At 36.4% G+C, this 22,054-nt stretch overlaps 3 protein-coding genes and 3 pseudogenes across 3 annotated transcripts; 5 read left to right on the forward strand and 1 right to left on the reverse strand.

Annotated features, from left to right (window-relative positions):
- Positions 1–1,471: 1,471 nt before the first annotated feature.
- On the forward strand, positions 1,472–2,474 carry LOC126586042 (heavy metal-associated isoprenylated plant protein 47-like). The gene is made up of 3 exons (XM_050250747.1): positions 1,472–1,713; positions 1,849–1,927; positions 2,132–2,474. The coding sequence occupies exons 1-3, from the start codon at positions 1,612–1,614 to the stop codon at positions 2,269–2,271; spliced, it is 321 nt and encodes a 106-aa protein (XP_050106704.1). The 5' UTR covers positions 1,472–1,611; the 3' UTR covers positions 2,272–2,474.
- Positions 2,475–3,313: 839 nt separating this feature from the next.
- LOC126586035 (uncharacterized) lies at positions 3,314–11,028 on the forward strand (annotated as a pseudogene).
- LOC126586043 (heavy metal-associated isoprenylated plant protein 47-like) lies at positions 6,549–7,458 on the forward strand (annotated as a pseudogene).
- On the forward strand, positions 8,337–10,640 carry LOC126586046 (uncharacterized; annotated as a pseudogene).
- A 151-nt stretch (positions 11,029–11,179) lies between the features above and the next one.
- On the reverse strand, positions 11,180–11,749 carry LOC126586041 (uncharacterized). The gene has a single exon (XM_050250746.1). The coding sequence runs from the start codon at positions 11,671–11,673 to the stop codon at positions 11,350–11,352; it is 324 nt and encodes a 107-aa protein (XP_050106703.1). The 5' UTR covers positions 11,674–11,749; the 3' UTR covers positions 11,180–11,349.
- A 3,116-nt stretch (positions 11,750–14,865) lies between these two features.
- LOC126586031 (protein NARROW LEAF 1-like) lies at positions 14,866–20,591 on the forward strand. The gene is made up of 7 exons (XM_050250736.1): positions 14,866–15,005; positions 15,099–15,272; positions 16,209–16,721; positions 17,026–17,169; positions 18,132–18,372; positions 18,902–19,402; positions 19,586–20,591. The coding sequence occupies exons 3-7, from the start codon at positions 16,221–16,223 to the stop codon at positions 20,017–20,019; spliced, it is 1,821 nt and encodes a 606-aa protein (XP_050106693.1). The 5' UTR covers positions 14,866–15,005; positions 15,099–15,272; positions 16,209–16,220; the 3' UTR covers positions 20,020–20,591.
- Positions 20,592–22,054: the final 1,463 nt, after the last annotated feature.

Here is a 22,054-nt window from a genome sequence, read left to right on the forward strand (position 1 = left end):
CCATCCAAACTTTTCGTTAAAAAATTTCTTCTAACCTCATATTTTATGTCTTTCTAGGGAATTCAGTTTACGTATTGTACATTCCTTGCACAATCCAATGTAAGTCTATGGCTCATGTTACTTTTACGGACCAAACCTATTATATTATATATCTTTCAAGGTCTTTATAGGTCATTTTACAAATGGATAAATTTATAATTAAAATTTTTATTAAAAAGTGGGTGAAGACATAAGATATTAGGGTTAAGAATAGCTCTAATTTAAAATGAGTTACTCAACTTTGAGAGGATTCCGACTCGAACTCCAACGTTACAAACCTAAAAAAAATAATTTTCATGACACGAGTATACTATTATGTAGTATCTCATATTAATAAAATAAGGATTTGTGAACAAAAACTTAAACATGTCTTTATTTTATTAAAACGGAAGGCCACCGTGATGGTTTTAAGCCCATACAAAATAGTTATAAAATTATGTTTTCAACCATTAGGGATTAGAAGTAATCGATCCCTTGTGCCACGTCACTGATTGAGGCTATTTCTCTTTTTCTTTTTCTTGAACCGTCGTCTTCATTCGCACTTCAACCTAGATAAGGCATTGCATAACTTAAACTGCAATGAAGAGAAACTACACATAATCTGAGCCATCCAATAAGTTAGAAACATGTTTAGTTGGAGCATAATAAATGGGAGAGATTTTTCAATGTGACCGGTACACAGAATAGTACACCACGCGTCATTATACAAATGGTGGGATATGTGTGCTAAAAAATTAATAACTTAAAAAATAAAATTTCCCATAATTTCTATTAAAACATGTGGTGTACCATTTGTGTTTCCGTCACAATTAAAAATTTCTCAATTAATGGGTTCTTTGTAGGAAAAATAAATACGAAGCTGAATGGAAAAAGTCAAATATTGTAATAAGAAAAATTGTTGTTAACCATCACCGTCAAGTCGTCTTGCATATATGCAATATGGGGATAGCAAAGCGCACAGCCATCGGGCATATTTCTGATATGTGCATGCCTTGTTGAAACAGTTTGATTAATTTGTGTGAGACTGTCAAGGCTAAAGGCTAAAGCACAGCCATTATTGCCCTAGATGACATACGTGCAAGACTAGAAGGTCAATAAAAAGACTAGAAGGTCAATAAAAAAGATAGAGACTAATGATTAAGGTTAGCTTACCCTACAATTTCATTTTCGATGACGCGGTTGTACCTGCTCTGCAGGAACTTTTCCAGAAATAACTAAGTGGGAGTGTGAGTAGTCATAAGTCATGACGCGGCGTCAATGAGTCTTTGAGTTGGAACTCACAACAGTTTCTTTCAACACAAGTTATCTTCAAGGAAAAGGATCCTAGAGATCCTAGAGATCCCGTGATTTCATCCATTCATCGTATATCGTACGGTTATAAATCATTTTAAAATTTAAAATTTAAGATTAAATATGAATAATATCTAACAAAAACTAATCGTACGATATACGATAAACATGAGATCACGGGATCCCTAGGATCCCAAGTAAAAGGTTCCGAGGATCCTTCTCCAATCTTCACAGCAAACTACTGCTGACATCTATTCTATTAATTTATAGCTATAAAAATACATGCATGTACGTAATATTAGTATCTCTGGCAAATTTTTCCTTGGCTCTTGCAGATCGCCGACTATCGGTATAAGTCTGGGCAAAGACTCGAAGAAAATGAAGGTATATAGATTAATCATCACCGTCACTTAATTTGAAGTAGAGTTTCTTCCTATATATATATACGTAAATTATATCTCAGCGGCCTTCCCTCCCCCAATTACATAACCCAATCGATCTGTTTTTGTTTTTTTGCAGCGCAAGATTGTGATGAAGGTACCGATGAATTGCCGGAAATGCCAAACGAAGGCGCTCAAAATTGCTACTACAGTAGATGGTACTTATGTTTACTCCGGCAGCCCATCACTTTCATTTACTGATTATATTAATTATATGCAGTTTTACTAAATTAGCTGAAGAACATCCGGTTTCGTATGATATTAAATTGTGAAATTAATTAACTAAGGTTACATTAATATATTGTGATTAATAGTACTATTGACATGGCATGGGATTGATCATGGATACATGCAATATGCAGGTGTCAATTCTGTGGCGTTGGGAGAGGAAAAAGACAGAGTGGTGGTGATTGGGGAGGGAGTGGACGCCATTAAGTTGGCCAAGAGCTTAAGGAAGAAATTCAAGGCCGCCGATATTATCACCGTCGCAGAAGTCAAGTGAATAAGTGATCATCCAAGAGCCTACCTAGGACGTCCTATCTCGCTGCAAGTTAATTAAGCTAGCTGATGATGATCAATTAATATCCATATACATTTTAAATTACTCGTTAATTTAATTAAGTACCTCATACATGTGGGATGACATTGAAATGTATTTTATATGCGATTGAGATTCTATATATTAATTAAACATGTTTAACAATATATCATGGTTGAAATGTATTTTATATGCGATTGAGAATCTGATATGTATTTGGCTGGCCGTATTATTGAATTGAACCTTACAAGTTACAAGGGAGAAGATGATGAGTAGTTTATAGAAAGTTGAAAATTCCCTGCCTTGTCTCTGTTTTTGTGAATGTGGGGTCTTCTAGTTAAGATTTAAATAATGAGAACTTTAATGAAAAATTTTATGTTCATTTTAACGAAAAATTATATTTTTACACTAAAAAATCAATTCTGGTACTATTCATTTTACTCTTTATTTTGTCTTTATCGTTAAAACTCAAAGTTTTCAAGCATTTTTCATTAGTTTTCCCTAAAATAATAAATAATTTATTTGATTCAGTGGCATTTAGTCTTCACTTTGCTAAGGAGGTCTTGAATTCAAATATTACGAGGACAATTGTTAATAAGAAGAACAACTTAACTCGATACAAGTAACTCAAAACTGAAATTTCATAAAAGACAAAAGGTGTTCGGACTGTAACTAAATTTGAACAAGAATATGATCCACGACCACAATTACTTTTGGGTAAAAGGTTAATTAAGGGTTCGTCTGAAGATGCTTTTAAAATGATTGAAAACGGTTTTGGTGTAATTGATTTTGGATTCTAAAAGCACTTAAGTGCTTTTTGGAAGAAGCATCAAATATGTCATTCCTGCATGAAGTACTTAAACTGTTTTTTCAAGATCCACTAAGATTTTTGCTAATGATTGGTTTTAAAAACATTTTCAATTTTTTTAAAAGCACTTTCAAACGAGCCATAATCCCTGACACGATCACTATTCACCTAAACAAGATGACGTAACTGATGATGATCTTTTCCTCGTTTTCAGACTTCTTTTTCTATTTGTTTATTGTTAGCACTCAAGAGTCTGGTTGGTCGGACTCAGAGCTCACCAACAGCACTACATCACCTCTCTCTCTCCCTTGCTCTCTCTCGCTCTCTCTCTCCGAGTCTCTCCCTCAGATCCCCTTCAAGCCTTCAAGGTAACAATTTAATTTAAGTTTTCATTTAGTTTGCTCTGTTTTCAATTTTCGCATACAAAGCTGCTGAATTTTCCTTTAAAAGTTTTAATTTTGTTATTCTGCTGCCGTTGCAATTCATATTTCCCTTTGCTTCTGCTAGATTATTTTCCGTTATCTAAGTTTTAATTGCTAGTTTGATGATTGATTATTACTCTTAAGTTGTCTTGTTCTTCTCTTAATGCATTTGGTGGTTGTGAATTTTTGAATAACACTGCAGTGGAAAACAATGAATTGGGTTGGTTGGAGAACTTTTCAAAAACAGTCTGGAGAATTTTCAAAAAACAGTAATCCATTTAGTAAGAATCTAAAAAATGTCGAATCGATTAGCGGTTATCTACCCAGAAAAAAAAATTGTCCATTTAGTTTCATCCAACTAACTAACCATTACTCAGATTTTAGCAAAAAATTTCGTGTCAGTTGTAATCAAGGTTTGATATTTCTAGGTGTATCTGGTTCTAGCTGAATTGCAGATAATGGTGTAAAGTTTCTTTAAACAGAAATCTTTTCAATCCATTCAGGTTTCCCCTTGATTTCGAATCCAATCCCGCGGGTTTGTTTGCGTGTGGTTGTATGAAGCTTCAATATTTGCATTATCATCTTAATATACACAAGGTTTCTTAGATGTGCTACTTCAACAATTGGATAAAATCTTAGATGTGCTAATTTCTGCAGGTATTCATTCTTCAGCACACAATCAAATGGCTCGATCTGCACTAGACAAGACCTCACTATCAGGTGCATTTGTGAGAACTGCTTCTGTATTTCGTAACTTCATTTCGCGGGACCCGAATTCGCAATTTCCAGCAGAACCTGGAAGATATCATCTGTATATATCATATGCCTGCCCTTGGGCTTCCAGGTGCCTTGCATACTTGAGCATAAAAGGACTCGATAAAGCCATCAGCTTTACGGTATAGTACTGTATATTAGCTCGTTACTTACTAGATTCACTTTCTAATTGCCAAATTAATCTTATCTGTTTGTTTGATTGTTTGCTTGTTTTGTGTCACTTAGTCAGTCAAACCGATATGGGAAAGGACAAAAGAAAGGGATGAACATATGGGGTGGGTTTTTCCTGCTTCCGAAACAGAGCTAGCTGGAGCTGAACCTGACCCTTTGAATGGAGCAAAAAGCATTAGAGAACTTTACGAGCTTGCAAGCACACAGTATACCGGAAAGTACACAGTTCCAGTATGTTCACTCATATTAAGTGGCCTTTTCATTTTTCTTTCGTTGACTATCTTATACCAAATGACTGATCGTTTTACTTTGGTAGGTTCTATGGGATAAAAAACTCAAAACAATTGTCAGTAATGAGAGCGGAGAGATTATTCGCATGTTCAATACTGAATTCAACGATATAGCTGAAAACGCATCTTTGAGACTTATATCCTCCTCACTTGCAATCCCAAATTGATCAGACAAATGAATGGATATATGACAAGATAAACAACGGTGTCTATAAATGCGGATTTGCGAGGAAGCAAGAGCCTTATGATGAGGTATGTTTTGGAAGCTGTAATTAGTTTTGACTGTGTAGGTTCTGGAGTTTACGTTCTCTTTAAGGACCATTTGTGCTATCTCAAACGCATTGGTTAATCATTCTCTTCGCACTTTCTCAGGCTGTGAAACAATTGTACGAAGCTTTGGATAAATGTGAGGAGATACTTAGCAAGCAACGATACCTGTGCGGGAACACATTCGGTTGTTTGTCACTCTTATAAGATTCGACGAGGTACTGTTTTTTTACTCCTCAAGCAAGATTTGTTTTTTCGTCAGAAAATTCCACCAATTTAATGGTTTTCGATCTATAATATGAAGTGAACCAAGAACCATACTAGTTTTTTTGTCATTGATGACAGGTTTACGGAGTCCACTTCAAGTGCAACGAGAAAGTACTACGAGAATACCCGAATTTGTTCAACTACACCAAAGACATTTTCCAGGTTCCGGGGATGAGCGGCACAGTCAACACGGATCACATAAAGCGACACTACTACGGAAGCCATCCGTCTATCAACCCATTCGGAATAATTCCTAGCGGGCCAGATATCGACTACTCGTCTCCTCACGACAGAAACAGGTTTTCGACATAGGTTTTACACACTACCGATCGCAAATCGAACGACACATAATTTGCGAATTGAGTTTGTGCGTCTTTGTTGTGTCTGTAAAGCTCGTTTATTAGACCGTCTATCATCGTGTGACATGTTATGTTGTAAGTCTATGGCTCATGTTACTTTTATGGGCCAAACCTATTATATTATATATCTTTCAAGGCCTTTATATGTCATTTTACAAATGGATAATTTATAATTAAAAATGCGTGAAAACATAAGACACTGGGGTTAAGAATAGCTCTAATTTAAAATGAGTTACTCAACTTTGAGAGGGCTCCGACTCAAACTTCAACCTAGATAAGGCACTACATAACTTAAACTGCAATGAAGAGAAACTACGCACAATCTGAGTCATCCAATAAGTTAAAAACTTGCTTAGTTGGAGCCTAATTAATGGGTTTTTTTTCCATGAAAAATAAATACGCTGGTCGAAGTTGAAGGAGAAAAGTTAAATATTGTAATAAGAAAAATTGTTGTTAACCTTGACCATCAAGTCGTCTTGCATATATGCAATATGGAGATAGCAAAGCGCACAGCCATCGGGCATATTTCTGGTATGTGCATTGCCTTGTTGAAACAGTTTGATTAACTTGTCTGACACTGTCAAGGCTAAAGCAAAGCCATTATTGGCCCAGACAAGTTCCTTTTCGATGACCAGACAAGTTCCTTTTCGATGACAGAAACAACTAAGTGGGAGTGGGGTAGTCATTATAAGTCATGACTCAATGGGTCTTTGAGTTGGACTCGCAAGTGTGTTAATCCGTGATCTTATCCTTTCATCGTACATCATACGGTCAGAAATCATTTTAAAATTTAAAATTTAATATAAATAGTACCTAACGAAAACTGACCACACGATATATAATGAATGGATAAGATCACGGGATCCCTAGAAAAATGATCCGGCAAAGATCCTTCTCCAATCTTCACAGCAAACTACTGCTGACATCTATTCTATTAATTTATAGCTATAAAAATACATGCATGTACGTAATATTATTGTCTCTGGCAAATTTGGCCTTGGCTCTTGCAGATCGCCGACCATCGGTACATGTCTGGGCAAAAAGACTCGAAGAAAATGAAGGTATATAGATTAATCATCACCGTCACTTAATTTAAAGTAGAGTTTCTTCCTGTAATAAATTACATTTCTAGCTATATATATACATAAATTATATCTCAGCGGCCTTCCCTCCCCCAATTACATAACCCAATCGATTTGTTTTTGTTTTTTGCAGCGTAAGATTGTGATGAAGGTACCGATGAATTGCCGGAAATGCCAAGCGAAGGCGCTCAAAATTGCTGCTACAGTAGATGGTACTTATGTTTGCTCCGGCAGCCCATCACTTTCATTTACTGATTATATTAATTATATGCAGTTTTACTAAATTAGCTGAAGAACATCCGGTTTCATATGATATTAAATTGTAAAATTAATTAACAATGGCATGGGATTGAACATGGATACATGCAATATGCAGGTGTGAGTTCTGTGGCGTTGGGAGAGGAAAAAGACAGAGTGGTGGTGACTGGGGAGAGAGTGGACGCCATTAAGTTGGCCAAGAGCTTACGGAAGAAATTCAAGGCCGCCGACATTCTCACCGTCGCAGAAGTCAAGTGAATAAGTGATCATCCGAGAGCCTACCTAGGACGTCCTATCTCGCTGCAAGTTAATTAAGCTAGCTGATGATGATCAATTAATATCCATATACATTATAAATTACTCGTTAATTTAATTAAGTACTTTTATACATGTGAGATGATACTGAGATGTATTTTATATGCGATTGAGATTCTATATATTAAATTAACTATATATCATGATTGAAATGTATTTTATATGCGATTGAGAATCTGAGATGTATTTGGCCGGCGGTGTTATTGAATTGAACCTTACAAGGGAGAAGATGATGAGTAGTGAGTACTAGGTTATTGTAGAAAGTTGGAAATTCCATGCCTTGTCCTTGTTTTTGTGAATGTGGGGTCTTCTAGTTAAGACTAAAATAATGAGAATTTTAACGAAAAACTTCTGGTACTATTCATTTTAAAGAAAAATCATATTTTTACACTAAAAAGTCAATCCTGATACTATTCACTTTACCCTTTATTTTGTCCTTATCGTTAAAACTCAAAGTTTTCAAATCATTTTTATTAATTTTCCCTAAAATAATACATAATTCATTTGATTCAGCAACATTTAGTTTTCACTTTGTTAAGGAGGCGTTGAATTCAAATATTACGAGCGACAATTGTTAATAAGAAGAACTTAACTCGATACAAGTAACTCAAAACCGAAATTTCATAAAAGACAAAAGGTGTTTGGACTGTAACTAAATTTGAACAAGAATATGATCCACAACCGCAATTACTTTTGGATAAACGGCTAATAAATGATTCGTTTAAATGTACTTTTAAAATGGTTGAAAACATTTTTGGTGTAATTGATTTTGAGTTCTAAAAGCACTTAAGTGCTTTTTGAAAGAAACATCAGATATGTCATTCTTGCATGAAGTACTTAAAGTATTTTTTCAAGATTTACTTAGATTTTTACTAAGGATTGATTGTAAAAACATTTTTATTAAAATCGTTTTCAATCATTTTAAAAATACTTTCAAACGAACCATAATCTCCAACACGATCACTATTCACCTAAACAAGATGACGTAACTGATGATGATCTTTTCCTCGTTTTCAGACTCTTCTTTTTCTATTTGTTTATTGTTAGCACTCAAGAGTCTGGTTGGTCGGACTCAGAGCTCACCAACAGCACTACATCACCTCTCTCTCTCCCTTGCTCTCTCTCGCTCTCTCTCTCCGAGTCTCGCCCTCAGATCCCCTTCAAGCCTTCAAGGTAACAATTTAATTTAAGTTTTCATTTAGTTTGCTCTGTTTTCAATTTTCTCATTACAAAGCTGCTGAATTTTCCTCTCAAAATTTTAATTTTGTAATTCTGCTGCTTTTGCAAATCATAATTCCTTTTGCTTCAACTGGATTAATTTCTATTAACTAAGTTTTAATTGCTAGTCTGATGATTGATTATCACTCTTAAGTTGCCTTGTTCTTCTCTTAATTTGATGCATTTGGTGGTTGTGAATTTTTGAATAACAGTGCAGTGGAAAACAATGAATTGGGTTCGTTGGAGAACTTTTCAAAAACAGTCTGGAGAATTTTCCAAAAACAGTAGTCCATTTAGTAAGAATCTAAAAAATGTCGAATCGATTATCGGTTAACTACCCAGAAAAAAGGATTGTTCATTTAGTTTCATCCAACTAACTACCCATTACTCAGATTTTAGCGAAAAATTTCAGGAAAACTAATGAAAAAGACTTGAAAGCTTTGAGTTTTAACGGACAAAATAAATGGTAAAGTGAATAGGATCATGATTGACTTTTTTAGGGTAAAAATTTGGTTTTTCATTAAAATAAACAGTATCGGAAGCTTTGTGTTAAAGTTCCCAAAAATTTCGTGTCAGTTGTAATCAAGGTTTTGATATTTCTAGGTGTATCTCTGAATTGCAGATAATGATGTAAAGTTTCTTTAAACAGAAATCTTTTCAATCCATTCAGGTTTCCTCTGATTTCGAATCCAATCTCGTGGGTTTGTTTGCGTGTGGCTGTATGAAGCTTCAATATTTGCATTTTCATCTTAATAAACACAAGGTTTCTTAGATGTGCTACTTCAACAATTGGATAAAATCTTAGATGTGCTAATTTCTGCAGGTAGTCATTCTTCAGCACACAATCAAATGGCGCGATCTGCACTAGATGAGACCTCACTATCGGGTGCATTTGTGAGAACTGCTTCTGTATTTCGTAACTTCATCTCGCGGGACCCGAATTCGCAATTTCCAGCAGAACCTGGAAGATATCATCTGTATATATCATATGCCTGCCCTTGGGCTTCCAGGTGCCTTGCGTACTTGAACATAAAAGGACTTGATAAAGCCATCAGCTTTACGGTATAGTACTGTATATTAGATCGTTACTTACTAGATTCACTTTCTAATTGCCAAATTAATCTCATCTGTTTGTTTGATTGTTTGCTTGTTTTGTGTCACTTAGTCAGTCAAACCGATATGGGAAAGGACAAAAGAAAGTGATGAACATATGGGGTGGGTTTTTCCTGCTTCCGAAACAGAGCTAGCGGGAGCTGAACCTGACCCCTTGAATGGAGCAAAAAGCATTAGAGAACTTTACGAGCTTGCAAGCACACAGTATACCGGAAAGTACACGGTTCCAGTATGTTCACTCATATTAAGTGGCCTTTTCATTTTTCTTTCGTTGACTATCTGCTACCAAATGACTGATCATTTTACTTTGGTAGGTTCTATGGGATAAAAAACTCAAAACAATTGTTAGTAATGAGAGCGGGGAGATTATTCGCATGTTCAATACTGAATTCAACGATATAGCTGAAAACGCATCTTTGGACTTATATCCTCCTCACTTGCAATCCCAAATTGATCAGACAAATGAATGGATATATGACAAGATAAACAACGGTGTCTATAAATGCGGGTTTGCGAGGAAGCAAGAGCCTTATGATGAGGTATGTTTTGGAAGCTGTAATGAGTTTTGACTGTGTAGGTTCTGGAGTTTACGTTCTCTTTAAGGACCATTTGTGCTATTTCAAACGCATTGGTTAATCGGTCTCTTCGCACTTTCTCAGGCTGTGAAACAATTGTACGAAGCTTTGGATAAATGTGAGGAGATACTTAGCAAGCAACGATACCTGTGCGGGAACACATTGTCTGAAGCAGATATTCGGTTGTTTGTCACTCTTATAAGATTCGACGAGGTACTGTTTTTTGACTCCTCAAGCAAGATTTGTTTTTTGTCAGAAAATTCCGCCAATTTAATGGTTTTCGATCTATAATATGAAGAGAACCAAGAACCATGCTAGTTTTTTTTATCATTGATGACAGGTTTACGTAGTCCACTTCAAGTGCAACAAGAAAGTACTACGAGAATACCCGAATTTGTTCAACTACACCAATGACATTTTCCAGGTTCCGGGGATGAGCAGCACAGTCAACATGGATCACATAAAGCGGCATTACTACGGAAGCCATCCGTCTATCAATCCATTCGGAATAATTCCTAGCGGGCCAGATATCGACTACTCTTCTCCTCATGACAGAAACAGGTTTTCGACATAGGTTTTACACACTACCGATCGCAAATCGAACGACATATAATTTGCTTTTGTTGTGTCTGTAAAGCTCGTTTATCAGACCGTCTATCGTCATGTGACATGTTATGTTGTTAAACTATTACTCATATCTTTGAGATCAGCTGGTACTTTGAAAGAGTTGTTTATTATGCGATGGCCACGAGTGATAAGTCCATGAAATCACTTAGTTATTAATCCTCTCCTGAGTTAATGATGTTGTCGGTGTTTCAAACTGATCATGCAACACTGAAAGGTTAAAAACACGTAGTGAGGCATGATAGGTTTGGAATATTATCACCTTAAATGTTTCCCCTTCGTATAATTCTTCTTGTATTATTGTCTTCTCTAATTTATGATTTTTCTCGTTTTCAGTAAAAAACAAGACCAGAAATATATTAATTGTATCGTCATTACAAAAGTTTGATGTGGAGAACGCCTTCCTTCAAAACGGCACACAAAAAATAAAGCTTAATCCAACAAAATTACATATTTTCTCTTTTTCTAATTAGCATTCTAATTACAAACAAATAATTAATTAAACATTATTGTATTGATCAGCATTTGAGCTGAGCCGGTGTTGGTGCGATGAGAGGCAGACCGAAAGCGACAGCTGAGCCTCCTGGCACTGACTCCGCTTCAGCCCCGTTCCGCCACTCCCGCACAGGCTCCGAACCGCTTCCCACTCGTCCGGGCACGCCACCGACACCAAGCACTCCGCCAATCCCCGGTTCAGGTGCCGGCACGCCGCCTCCCGACCCCGACCCGGGCCGATCCGCTTGTGGCAATCCGTTAGCGCGCTCTGCAGCCGATCGCACTCGCCCAATTTCGCCGTCGTTGTCGGCAGCTGCGGTTCTGACATCGTTCGTTAAATTCGTTTTTCGCTCGTCTTCTCCCCTTCTGCCTCCTGCGTTTTGAGCTGAGCTTACGGAAATCGTGCCACGTCTGCGATTCGAATGGAGAATTTGGCCCAGTGGGCTATTTGTTTTAATATCTTCCAAGTTGTGTTGGGGCCAAATTGGAAACAAAACCCAAATTACAAACAGAATTATTAGCAGGCGAGAATTAAACGATAAGTGTTATTTTCATATATTTTTCATTATTAATTTTTAACCAAAAAAATTAAACTTTTTTTTATAATAAAAAATGACACATTTTATTTTTTTTAATTAATGATATTATTTACACTAAGAGAGTGGAAGAGTAGACTAGTTATAATTTGAACTCCTTTGGCGAGAATTAAACTTAAAATCTCTCATTTACAAGTGGAGAGGAATATCACGGTACCGTAGTATTAAACGGCAACATGTGTCACTTAAAAGGGTAAGAAGGACCAAAAACAAAAATTAATGCAGATGTTTCAAGAAATAATATGCAAAAATGGAGATAATTTATATTTAGACATGTAAAATGGAGAATGGTAGAGAAAATTCAACTTTGTGGGACTTAGACTAAAAGGGTGAATATTGGGTGGGCCACCGCATTAAGAAAACTTTTTCATGGGGTGTGACAAAATTGAAAAAAGTCCACGATTTTGTGCGGTTGACCTCATCATTGACCAAAGGTTTTTCTCCATTATATACTAGAAGAATGCCAATGAGACTCTCTCACATCACCGTTTAACATTAAGTTATGAGTCAATATTATAACATATTGTGCAAAAAAACATAAAGAGTTTCATTTTTTAGAGAGTTTTCATTTATCTATAAACTATTATTATTTACATTTACAATACAACTTTAATAAAATTTACAGTGTCGTTCTTGATATTTTGTACTTTTCACCTATTTTTGTACCAAGAAAATAAAAGTTGGTTTAACTTTTTTTCTTCGGGATATCGGATATGAGGAAGGTATTCTCACAATATGTCCCATGTAAGGGTCCCCCAAGACTAATGAGAATGAAAAGGGTTACAAATTGTGAGAGGACCTTTTTTCTTACTGGTTTCATAGGGAATAATGCTTCTTCAACTTTAATCCACTCATAAGTCTCACAGACCAAATTTGAAACTCCAACCTTCTCTTTAGACGGAAAATATATCACTTTTGTAAGTAAACAATATAATATTTTGAACTGCTCTAATTTACGAGAATTTAAAAATGCAATTATCAGCTTTGATCATCTCTCGACAAATGGTTGCACTTTTGAACCAGAAGATTGGCATATTATGCAAAAAAAAACAAAAGACAACAAATGGGAGAGAAGAAAATTTGTGTAAAAGAACAAGATCATTGTGGTGGAGTGCTCCTACAATTAACAAAATCAAAACTCCTTTTAAAAAAATAGAACAAGATCAGTGTGGTGGGGCGCACATTTGTGGACAGTGATCAAATAATTGCATTGCAGAAATTTTTTTCCTGAGGATGATGACACCATATTGGAGTCTTTTGATCCCCTTCTCTCTCTCTCTCTCTCTCTCTCTCTCTCTCTCTCTCTCTCTCTCTCTCAGGCTTGGGAAGGATTGAGTTATCTGGATAAATTGCAAATTTAAATCATTGTCAAATGTAGAATACAAATATATACATGACAAAAAAGATTACATATCCAAAGTTGCAATCTTCCATATTGGAGTCTTTTGATCCCTCTCTCTCTCTCACTCTCACTAAACAGTGTCTCTCTCTCTCTCTCTCTCTCTGTCAAGCTTGGGAGGGATTGAGGTATCTGGGTAAATTGCAAATTTAAATCATTGTCAAATGTAGAATACAAATATATACATGACAAAAAAGATTACATATTCAAAGTTGCAATCTTCCAACTTCAAAGGGTCCCAAGCAATAGTCTTTGCAGGCTAAAAGTGATTGCTGGCCTTGTTTGCCTGCTTTCTGTTATCTATATCTCATATAATATATACATATATATATACACACACACATATATATACCTATTATATATATATATATATATGAATGACTTTCAATTATGTGTGATGTAGTATTGTTTAGCATGAGCAATCTCAATCTGTGTTTGATAATTTAGTCAGAGCAGAGTGATCAATATTATCATCATATCATGATTCATAATTGAATGATGAGTGCAGAAGATAATGTGGTGTGGTGCAGAAGATAATGTGGTGTGGTGCAGGAGAAAAGTTGGAAGATAATGCAGTAAAGGCATTTCTGAGTGGCTGTAGAAGACTAGAATTAGGGTTCTAGTCTTCTAGAAAGACAATGAGAAACAACTTTAGCTCTTTAAGATCAAGAAAGAGTTTCTCTTCAAAATACTTCATGACCTATTCACAGAACTCTATGTTTATGATTGGAACTGCTCACATTATAAGTTACCCTTAAAAAATTATCCATGCAAGAAATAAATTAAAAGTAAGAACGTTTAATCAATTAGTTGTACCAAATAGAGAGACAGTTCATCATGCTTTTACTGAATCCGTCCATCTACTTTTATACAGTTTGATGATTAAACGATCTTTGTTTTAATTGATTTTTGCAGAGATGATCGTTACATAATAATTTATAATACAAACAGTTTTAATCATAAACACGAAATTTTGTAATTAGGTTACAAAATATTTGAAGGAGGGGGGGGGGTTATAGAAATTTCACTATTGAGATAAAACCCATTAAAGAATAGAAATGATAATTATATTAGAGGGACATAAGGGTTTGTCTCCAACTCTCTCTCGCACATGCACCCACATCTAATCATTCCTTATTCTTTGACTAATCATCTATCAACCCTTAATTAGCCATAGCTTAAAAAAATTAAACACATTGAAACCCTAATGAATTAAGCAAACAAAAGGAGCTTAATGTGAATTACAATTGCTAAAGAGAATGCAAAGAACAGGGAAAAATGAAAAATTGATCACTCTTCCCCCAAACCCTAGATGAGAATTGAATTATTAGGGTGAAGAGTGTGCTACTTTTGGGGAGCAAATATGGATGGGGCCTTATTCCCCACTACCAAATTAAATATCAATGGGATCCAAGAAAATGAACTTCCCTTTCTCTGCCCATCTCTCCTCCATTAAAACATCCCACCAAGAAAATGTGATGAGGTGATAAAAGGAGAAGGGAAAAAGAAAGAAAATAAAGATAAAAGGGTGCCATAAACAATACTCAACAAATTGGTTCTTTGTATTATTTATAAAACAAATACCAGATACTAGATATTATGTGCTCTCTCTCTCTCTCTCCCTCTCTCTCTCTCTCTCTCTCTACAAAGTCCAAAGTGTGGAAAGTATAAACCTTCTCATTCTCTAAGCTTTAAAGCTCCTCTTTCTAAATATAGCTGCTCTTTTTTCTCACTCTGTCACTTTTTCTCTCTCTGCAGAAATACAATATTGATCCTTTTTGCTGGATGGTAATTAGATTGTTTGATGGAGTTATTGTGGCACACAATCTTGATGTTTTAGATGATGGGTGTGTGGGGAATTCTTCACTAGGGCATGAAAGTCTTCAAAGGGCTTTGCTTTGAGGCCCTCTACAGCTCCACCATTGTTGATCAGTGAGCTCTCTCTCTAAGTATGGATTTTAAATTTGCTGTTGTTTTTGGTTTTGATAAATTCTATCTGGGTTCAGTCTCTTCTTCTCTCATTATGAACAATATGAACAATCTAGGTCCATTTTCTCAGTTTATTTCAACCTTTTTCATGAAATGGTATGTGGGTTTTGCTCTCTCTCTCTCTCTCTCTCTATATATATATATATATATATATGTATATATATTTATTTTTCTTCTGCTTGTAGCAAGCTAACCCGTCGTTTATCCCTCTTTTGCTTTAATTTTGCTTGTTATTTCTGCATAAGAGAGGGGTGTTCTTCTTGTCATGTATATTCATTTATTAATTTTCTTAAAGTTCCAATCTTTATCATGGGATTAATTTCCTCAGATGCATTTTGAAGAGTTTGTGAGCCCTTTTGAAACAGAGAGAGTTGCTGATATGCGTTTAATGTCTGTAATTTTTTAGTTTTCTGGATGAATTTTTGTATGTAGTGTTATGCTTGGGATGATTAAACGTACGTAAAATTGTCAGTTTAGATAAATGACAGCTTAAATGTGTACTCTCTATCAAAAGAGCTTGTGCCATTGTCCCCTTGTTTCAACATTTTACTTCTTGGATTTCTTTTCGATTAGATTGATTTCATCAGTCTTTATGAACTTGCATAGTTCTTTGGCATGCTAATAATTTTCTCTGTTTTATCGAACTATCTCATAGTAGTCTCTTATCTTTTCTTTCTTTCCTTTCTTTATTTCTTTCTCCCCTTCTTGTGTACTTTTTTTTCCGGGGGTATCTGTTTACGAAGGGATCAAAATTCTTTTGTCATTGAGTGCTTCTTTTCTTTTGAATCTAAGCATCATTAAAGGCAGGTTATCTTCATAGACTTGGTGCTTCTTAACCATAAATATGGATCTCCTGAGAGATGTATTTATGTGATGTAGGAGAGCGGGAAGATGGACAGGACCAGATTAGATTTAAGATTTCATCATCACTCTGGATCAACACAGTCTGAGGAGTCTGCTTTAGACTTGGAAAGGAATTACTGCAGTCATCATCCTAATCTACCTTCATTTAGTCCATCGGCCCTCCAGCCTTTTGCATCTAACGGTCAGCACTCTGAGAGCAATGCTGCCTACTTCTCATGGCCTACATTGGGTCGATTAAGTGATGCAGCAGAAGATAGAGCAAACTATTTTGGAAATCTTCAGAAGGAAGATCTTCCTGAAACTTTGGGCAGGTTGCCATCAGGGCAGCAGGCTACAACCTTACTTGAGCTGATGACCATCAGGGCATTCCATAGCAAGATATTGCGGCTTTTTAGTCTTGGCACAGCAATTGGGTTTCGGATTCGAAAGGGTGTCTTAACAGACATTCCGGCCATTCTTGTCTTTGTTGCCCGTAAAGCTCACAGGGAATGGCTCAGCCATGTGCAGTGTCTACCCGCTGCCCTTGAGGTGGAATTTTGGTGTCCTTTTTCTATGTTTTGGTTTTCAGATTAGATTATATTGTCAATGACATTTTACTTTGAGGTTAGCTGCATTATATTTGTTTAATCACAGTTAAGTTAATTTCTTTATTTCACATCAATCATGATACTGGTCTGAATGATATGCTTGTGTATATTTCTATTGATTGAAACGATGCTGGTCACCAAGATAAGCTTGTCAGGTATTGATTTTTTTTAAGTGCTAATTGGTTGTTTTGATCCTTGACTAGGTTCTTGTTTTGTTTGCTTTCTGCATTTAAAAAATGGTGCAGGGGCCAGGAGGTGTATGGTGTGATGTGGATGTTGTTGAATTTTCCTATTATGGCTCCCCGGTTTCAACTCCTAAAGAACAGCTGTACACAGAGCTCGCAGATGGCTTGAGGGGAAGCGATCCATACATTGGTTCTGGTTCCCAGGTATTCATACAAATATATATGTTAATATTTAGTACTTTTCTTAATTTTAATGTGATATAAAGAATTTTTTTTTTTAATAATGCGTAAAACTTCCTTTTGGAGGGCAACAATAGCTGTGCTCATAGACTGAGTATCCAAGGTGCAATTGACCTGAAGAGAGGGTTACGCAAGTTAGCTAGTTGATAAGGTAATAATCTTATGAGTGGCTGGTCTAAGAAGATTATTACTTCTATCAAAACTGGAAAATTACCTAAGTGCTATTTAGGTTTTTACAGCTCCATTAAAAAACTATTCAAGGACGACAATGAATCGGTGAGGTAGTTTGCAATATATAATAGAGTTACCGTTGCTTCACTTGCCTTGCTTGAGTTCAAGTGAATGGTTTCCAGGGATGATGCATGTCATGTAATTGGTTTGGTTCATATCCTTAAACACTTATCGTACGAGTTTCTTTACGGCTGGATAGTAGTAACAATACAAGCTAAAATCATGCATTGGTATGCTGGATTTAATCTAAAACATAATCAGTACATAAGATTCGGATGGGTCTTATTTGGCCAGTAATTTCCTCATTACTCTTAAAATTGCAGGATTTGCGGTTCGCTTTATTTCTAATTCAAGGAACTGAAACTATTGTGAATAGTGGTAAACTGAAGAAACTTATCAGAGTATTAAAGCGGGTGATCTTGAGTTCATATCCGTGCCACTGCAACCTCTTTATGTTGAGTTTTATGTGTTGGTTCCACTAGTGCTAGGGGGAAGGCCAACATGAGGAGAGTATTAGAATATTGGCCTGCACCCCAAGATTTCCAACCGTTTAAGCTTTCAGGAATAGTCATGAACTTACAAAACTTCCCATACCCTAGTTGTCAAATTTATTTATTGATCAGAGATCTGTATATACATTGAGCTCTTTGTGTCTCAACTATTTAAGTTTACCTACTTGCTTTTTTCTTCTTTAGGTTGCTAGCCAGGATACGTATGGAACTTTGGGTGCTATTGTTAAAAGCCGAACAGGAAATCGACAGGTTGGTTTTCTCACAAATCGGCATGTGGCAGTTGATTTGGACTATCCAAACCAGAAAATGTTTCATCCATTGCCACCAAGCCTTGGACCTGGGGTGTATCTTGGCGCTGTGGAGAGGGCAACATCTTTTATCACAGATGATCTTTGGTACGGTATATTTGCTGGAACAAACCCAGGTAACAACAACCAAGCCTTATCCCATAAGTGAAGCTTATGTACATCTTCCATTGCAAATAGTCAGCAGCTGTTATTTATGAGCTTGAAAGTGTTTCTAGAACATAGGGGAAAATTAGATAAGGACACTAGGGGCTATCATCACTTAGTTGAGGAAACCAGTTTGTGTATCCACAAATGGGGATTGATTGATTTGTAAGTTTATGTACCTCGAGCCTTGTCCTAGCAAAATAACGCAATATGTTTACATCATAATACTTTAAATTCTGTCTGCATGGTCTAAGAGACAAAGGCTTTCAACCAATCAGTATTTGGAAGGCACAACTTGGTTTGAAGGATTTAAGGCACAAACATACAGTTGAATTTCTTGTTATAAGGTTGAGTTTGATCTGCCACTAATTTATTTGAGTAGCACTCTGGAGCAAGATAATTTGTAGTGTCTCAATTTTCTGCAACTTATCACTTTTGCTATTGGGTTCTCATCGTGTTCTGACTCCAACCTGTGCCTATTACGATTTGGTGCCCCTGCAGAAACATTTGTGCGAGCTGATGGTGCCTTCATTCCTTTTGCCGAAGATTTCAACTTGAAAAATGTAATTACAACTGTAAGAGGCATAGGTGAGATTGGTGATGTCTACACCATAGACTTGCAGTCTCCAATCAACAGTCTTATCGGAAGGCAAGTGATGAAAGTTGGGAGAAGTTCAGGCTTGACGACTGGGACCATCATGGCGTATGCCCTAGAATACAATGATGAAAAAGGGATATGTTTCTTTACTGATTTTCTTGTTGTTGGAGAGAATCAGCAGAGTTTTGATCTTGAAGGCGATAGTGGAAGCCTCATTCTATTGACTGGTCAGAATGGGGAGAAGCCACGACCGGTTGGGATCATTTGGGGCGGGACCGCTAACCGTGGTCGCTTGAAACTAAAAATTGGCCAACCACCGGAAAATTGGACTAGTGGAGTTGATCTTGGACGCCTTCTTCAACTCCTTGAACTTGACCTGATAACAACCAAGGAAGGGTTTCAAGGTTTGTGCGTCTAAACCAGCCAATTGTTGTTTTTCCCTTTCCTCCTTTTTTTGGTTCTGTTCTTTTAGTCCAACACCGTGTGCAAACTCTTAAAATACGAATGGAGTTCTATGTTTTTGCTGACTCTTGGCGTTGTTCAGCATATTTTCCTGACTCATGTTCTCTGCTTGATTGTTAACATAGCTGCTATCCAAGAGCAACGAAATGCTTCAGCTGCGGGGATTGGTTCCACAGTTGGGGAGTCATCCCCAGCTGTTCGGCCCCCTTGTAAAGATAAGCTAGAAGATAACTTTGAACCTTTGGGTTTCAATCTTCAGAAAATTCCAATTGAAGGTGAGTCCTGTCAGGGACTGATTCGACCATTCATGCGCGGTGACTTTCACATAGAAAATTGTGTTGAAACTGCTCCAAATATAGAGCACCAATTCATTCCCAGTGCTACCAGCAGATCTCCAGGAAATCAAAACAATCAAGAGGGAAATCCGGTACCAAAAAACCTTTTGCCATTGCAGAGTAGCTTGGATGAAGAGATATCTGTTTCGTTGCAGTTAGGTGAGCCTGAACCGAAGAGAAGAAAAAACTGCTACTCTCTCTTTAGCAGTAAAGGACCCATATGAAGTAGGAATGAGTAAACTGTATTTCTTGGAGTAACTGTCGTGCGAGGGGTTGCTTCAAAGCGAGGACTTTAAATTCTCAGTTCACTTTATTCCAGATTGCAACTGCAGTGAACTTCATTCATCAGTTGCTATATTCCTCCTGGGAATGTTTTGGTAAGGGCAAAAAGTATAGGTCATATATGTGGAGCATACAATGTTTTAGAGAGATGTTTAGGCATTACCTGTGCTCGATTTTACTTTTGATTTGTACCGCTTTAGTGAATATCCTTATTCCTTATAGCATTAGCACCCCGAAGTGGGAGTATAAGCAGCTATTGTAATCCGAACGACATAATGTAAAATGTTGCGTTCGGGTAGCGAGGTTAGTTTGTTCAGAGCCGAATTGATCGAAGGTCTCTTTTTGATGGTTGAAAGAGGAGGGAGCATGGTGGACTACACCATTTGTATCTTCATAAGTGATAAGGCTAGTAGTAGTCTATAAGGGAACTCACATTGTGGCTATATTTGTAAATGCGGCTTCCATTGAGACATTGTCTTCTTCAATATCTTATTTGTTTGGCGTGTCCTTTTTATTCAAGTTTCTTTACATGCCATGGAAATTTAAAATCCTTTTGATGTTGAATCTTGCACTGGCATATATATGCACTTACGTCATCGTTTTCAAATTGTATTTATTTTTCCTTTTAAAACTAACCAGTTAGCGCCATTTAGTCCTATGGTTTAGTAGTATTCCTCTTCACTTGTAAGTGAGAGGTCTTAGGCTTGATTCTCGTCAAAAACGAATTTGAATCAAATTATTACTAGCTCATTGTAAGGTTAATAAGTCCATCCCTCCTCTTAGAGTAGATATTATCGTTTGTCCAAAAATCAATTAACAAATTGAGGTGAAATGGAAATAAGATGATCCTTGTTACTGTAAGAAATAATTTTATCATGCCAAGTATGTGCTGAAACGACATTCTTTTGGACCAAATAAGGTTGAAGGGAATGCTCATGTGGTGGAAATTGTTCGTTATGGACTAGATTTGTGCTTGGAAGTTCAGTTTGTTGATATATGGAGTGAATGTTGCAGCGCTACTACTCTTCCACAGGGAGTGTTCTTGGACTTGAGAAAAGTTATGGGTTTTTAGTTGGAATCGCTATTTAGCTGATTGGGGAGTGCTATTAACACATTTACGTTGCACACACATTTTTTAATTTTTGTCCATTGATATTCTTCGATTCATTCGATTCGGTGACGGAAAATTGAGAGGGGTATGTAAGAGGTAACAATAAGCACCCTTGCTGATAGTGTAGAAGCTGCCCTCATATGTTTCTTTTAGAAGACTTCATGACACGCAAATGGAGTAACAAGATGGTCATTCCCTTGGAGTTTTTAAAGGATGACCCATCCTGGAAGAATGAAACTCGTCATGTGAGAGTTGATGGTCATGAACTACAGTTGCATCAGGGTGCGAAAAATCTTCTTGTGTATGATCTGACAAAGCATACGATTACGAAGGTCGCACATAATTATAGAGAGCCCTCGAAGAAATTCTTTGTTAGCTACAGTTTCACTTGCATGCATGGGTTCTGTTTGACACGGTTGCCTTTTGTGATCTATTAGACTTTTGATTAATCAGTTATACTACTTTCAAGTTTAAAAAGGAGAGTTTTGTGGAAATACGAAAAATCTCAGTAGGTGTTAGTGTAATTAATATCCTATTATATTTTACAAACACTTTAATTTTGTCTCTGAGAACATCGATCGGATAATTTGAAATGATACAAAAATTATAATTTCACATTGGCAATTTTGTTCTACTAAAAATAAAAAAAAGAAAATACAAAAGATTTTGTTGATGCACAAAATCAGTGAGGACTTTGGTACAACAGAAAATGTTAAGTTTGTGACATTCGCTAGATTGCTCCGGTCACTAGTGTGGATAAGTATGTAAATGGATAGAGATAGAGAAGTAAACACAAGATGTACGTGGTTCACCCAGATTGGCTACGTCCACGGAGTAGAGGAGTTCTCATTAATTGTGAAGGGTTT

The sequence above is a fragment of the Malus sylvestris genome, chromosome 10 (assembly GCF_916048215.2).
Source record: "Malus sylvestris chromosome 10, drMalSylv7.2, whole genome shotgun sequence".
NCBI lineage: Eukaryota > Viridiplantae > Streptophyta > Magnoliopsida > Rosales > Rosaceae > Malus > Malus sylvestris.

Coding starts and splice junctions, on each gene's coding strand:
- LOC126586041 (XM_050250746.1), bottom strand. CDS start 11,673: ATGTCAGAACCGCAGCTGCCGACAACGACGGCGAAATTGGGCGAGTGC.
- LOC126586042 (XM_050250747.1), top strand. CDS start 1,612: ATGCATGTACGTAATATTAGTATCTCTGGCAAATTTTTCCTTGGCTCT. Junction 1,714..1,848: donor AAGACTCGAAGAAAATGAAG/GTATATAGATTA, acceptor GTTTTTTTGCAG/CGCAAGATTGTGATGAAGGT. Junction 1,928..2,131: donor AATTGCTACTACAGTAGATG/GTACTTATGTTT, acceptor TGCAATATGCAG/GTGTCAATTCTGTGGCGTTG.
- LOC126586031 (XM_050250736.1), top strand. CDS start 16,221: ATGGACAGGACCAGATTAGATTTAAGATTTCATCATCACTCTGGATCA. Junction 16,722..17,025: donor GTCTACCCGCTGCCCTTGAG/GTGGAATTTTGG, acceptor AAAATGGTGCAG/GGGCCAGGAGGTGTATGGTG. Junction 19,403..19,585: donor AACCAAGGAAGGGTTTCAAG/GTTTGTGCGTCT, acceptor TTGTTAACATAG/CTGCTATCCAAGAGCAACGA.